General features: G+C 38.9%; 1 protein-coding gene across 1 annotated transcript in view; it reads left to right on the top strand.

Moving 5' to 3' along the window:
- REXO2 (RNA exonuclease 2) overlaps positions 1-617 on the top strand; it is an 8308-nt gene extending 7691 nt beyond the window's left edge. Inside the window, exon 6 of the mRNA XM_014523066.2 lies at positions 202-617. Within this exon, the coding sequence (XP_014378552.1) occupies positions 202-331 (130 nt within the window). The 3' untranslated portion in view covers positions 332-617. The remainder of the gene's footprint in view (positions 1-201) is intronic.
- The last annotated feature ends 1243 nt before the right edge of the window (positions 618-1860 follow it).

The following is a 1860-nucleotide window of genomic DNA, read 5'->3' as shown; positions in this document are numbered from 1 at the left end:
TGCTGAACCTTTATTGCTTCCTGCGATCCGCATCTAGTGAAGACTGCTTTATTACTGATAGATTTGTGCTCCATATATTTCAGCGTTTCATTTCTTACAGTCTGGAATTTGAGAAATGCATTAGAAGCCAGATTTAGCCCTGCGTGCGTGTGTGCGTGTGTGTGCGCGTGCATTTTGAAACCCTGTTTAATTTTCTTCCAGAGCCCTTGATGACATCAGGGAAAGCATCAAAGAACTTCAGTTCTACAGAGATAGCATTTTCAAGAGGAAAACTGATGAAAAGAAAAGAAAACTAATAGAAAATGGAGAAAGCGATAAAGCTGCAAGCTGATTTCTCATCTTGCAATGCCATCCCATAGATGCATCTCCTAGTGCTTTTCTGTTCGCCATTCTTCTGGGAAACAGCCTCTTTCAGTTACCTTGTTTCTTAACAGTTGTCAAAACGGACAGAAGTCTGAACTGCTGCTGCTTTTCTGTTTGAGCTGTGAATCTGTACATTTAAGTCTCAGCAGCTCCTTTGTTTGTATGTACCAGGTAAATTCTGCTGTTTGATACTTCTCTTTATCTGGTTTTAGATGCACTCTTTTGTTACCAAATAAAACCAGTTCTGTTGAAAGAAGAAATTGTCAAGCTTTCTCTTTGCTTTAACAGCAGCATTAGCCAGAAACTTCTCAGCATAATGGTCTTCTTCGCAAAAGTGAACCAGCCTTCCTTAGTTTGTAAAATAAAATGCTCTAAGTAATGGATTGCAGTCTACAGCAGTCATATTGGTGCAAGTGTAAAAAGAAATCTCTTCACACAACACACTTTTCCATTTAAAGCCAGGCTGAGCTTGTGCATCATTTGGTGTAGTCTAATAAGCAGTAGGACTGTGGAGTTTATTACATTTGCTATCATGCATACCTCCCACGCTTTTGGTGTCAGAGGTACAGCCATTCTTTTCTTTTGCCTGCTAATGTGCTGTAATTCAAATAACAAAAGCCCTTCTTAGCTCTGTGGAGGTGGTTATTCTTCAAGACTACCATTGAGCTACGTACAAAACCTGAGTTGTGATCATGGAGATGAAGTTTCAGTTGGGGAAAACACGTATATTCTGAAAGTTAGGACCGAAGTATGTTTCGGGGACGACTGGGTCAACCTGTAACACCAATTAATATTTCAGGTTTTAATAGACTACTCCTAAATTTTAGAAGCAGATAATGTGTTTTCCCGTGGCCCTTGAAGATATTGGTGTTTAGTTCACTGGTGTGAACACAGGTACAGGAGTACAGGATCATTTCTATAACTCGTGATCTGGGGGAAGGGACTGATACTTTTTCCACCAATAAGAAAATTCAGTTAGCAACAGATTTACAGATACTCAAATCTTATGGTTTGGTTAGTACTGGGCATCACATCATCTGACTTGCTTTATGTATTAAACCAGATTAGATTAAAACAGCATGATGAGTGGATTTCCAAATCACGCAGCGTACTGAGAGCTGTTTGTGGTGGATGACATGGTCTCGTTCCTAGGAGTCAAATAATGTCAGTTTTTAGATGTAGCCAGAAAAAGTGACTGAATCAGTCTTAGTTTATATGCCTCATCCTGGTGTTTTCTGCTTTAATAGTTCCTTTTGTGCATGTGGGCTCCTATGGGAAAGGGATCCTGGGGCTTTGCAAACATCTACATTTCTCAAATGAATATATAGGAAGGAAAATATCGTTAGTGTTACACCAGAGCCATGATGATAACTGTGTCTTCATCTCTTGCTAATTGGTTTGTTTCCTGAGATGCATCCTTTTTTTTATTATTATTAGTGATGGGGTATCATTTTTCCCCCCATTGAATTGGATTTTTTTTTATCTATTAAAAGATCA

This window comes from Alligator sinensis, unplaced genomic scaffold (genome assembly GCF_000455745.1).
Source record: "Alligator sinensis unplaced genomic scaffold, ASM45574v1 scaffold1626_1, whole genome shotgun sequence".
Lineage (NCBI taxonomy): Eukaryota > Metazoa > Chordata > Crocodylia > Alligatoridae > Alligator > Alligator sinensis.
The sequence above is the reverse complement of the archived record's forward strand: the minus strand, read 5'-3'. Positions and strand labels throughout refer to the sequence as shown.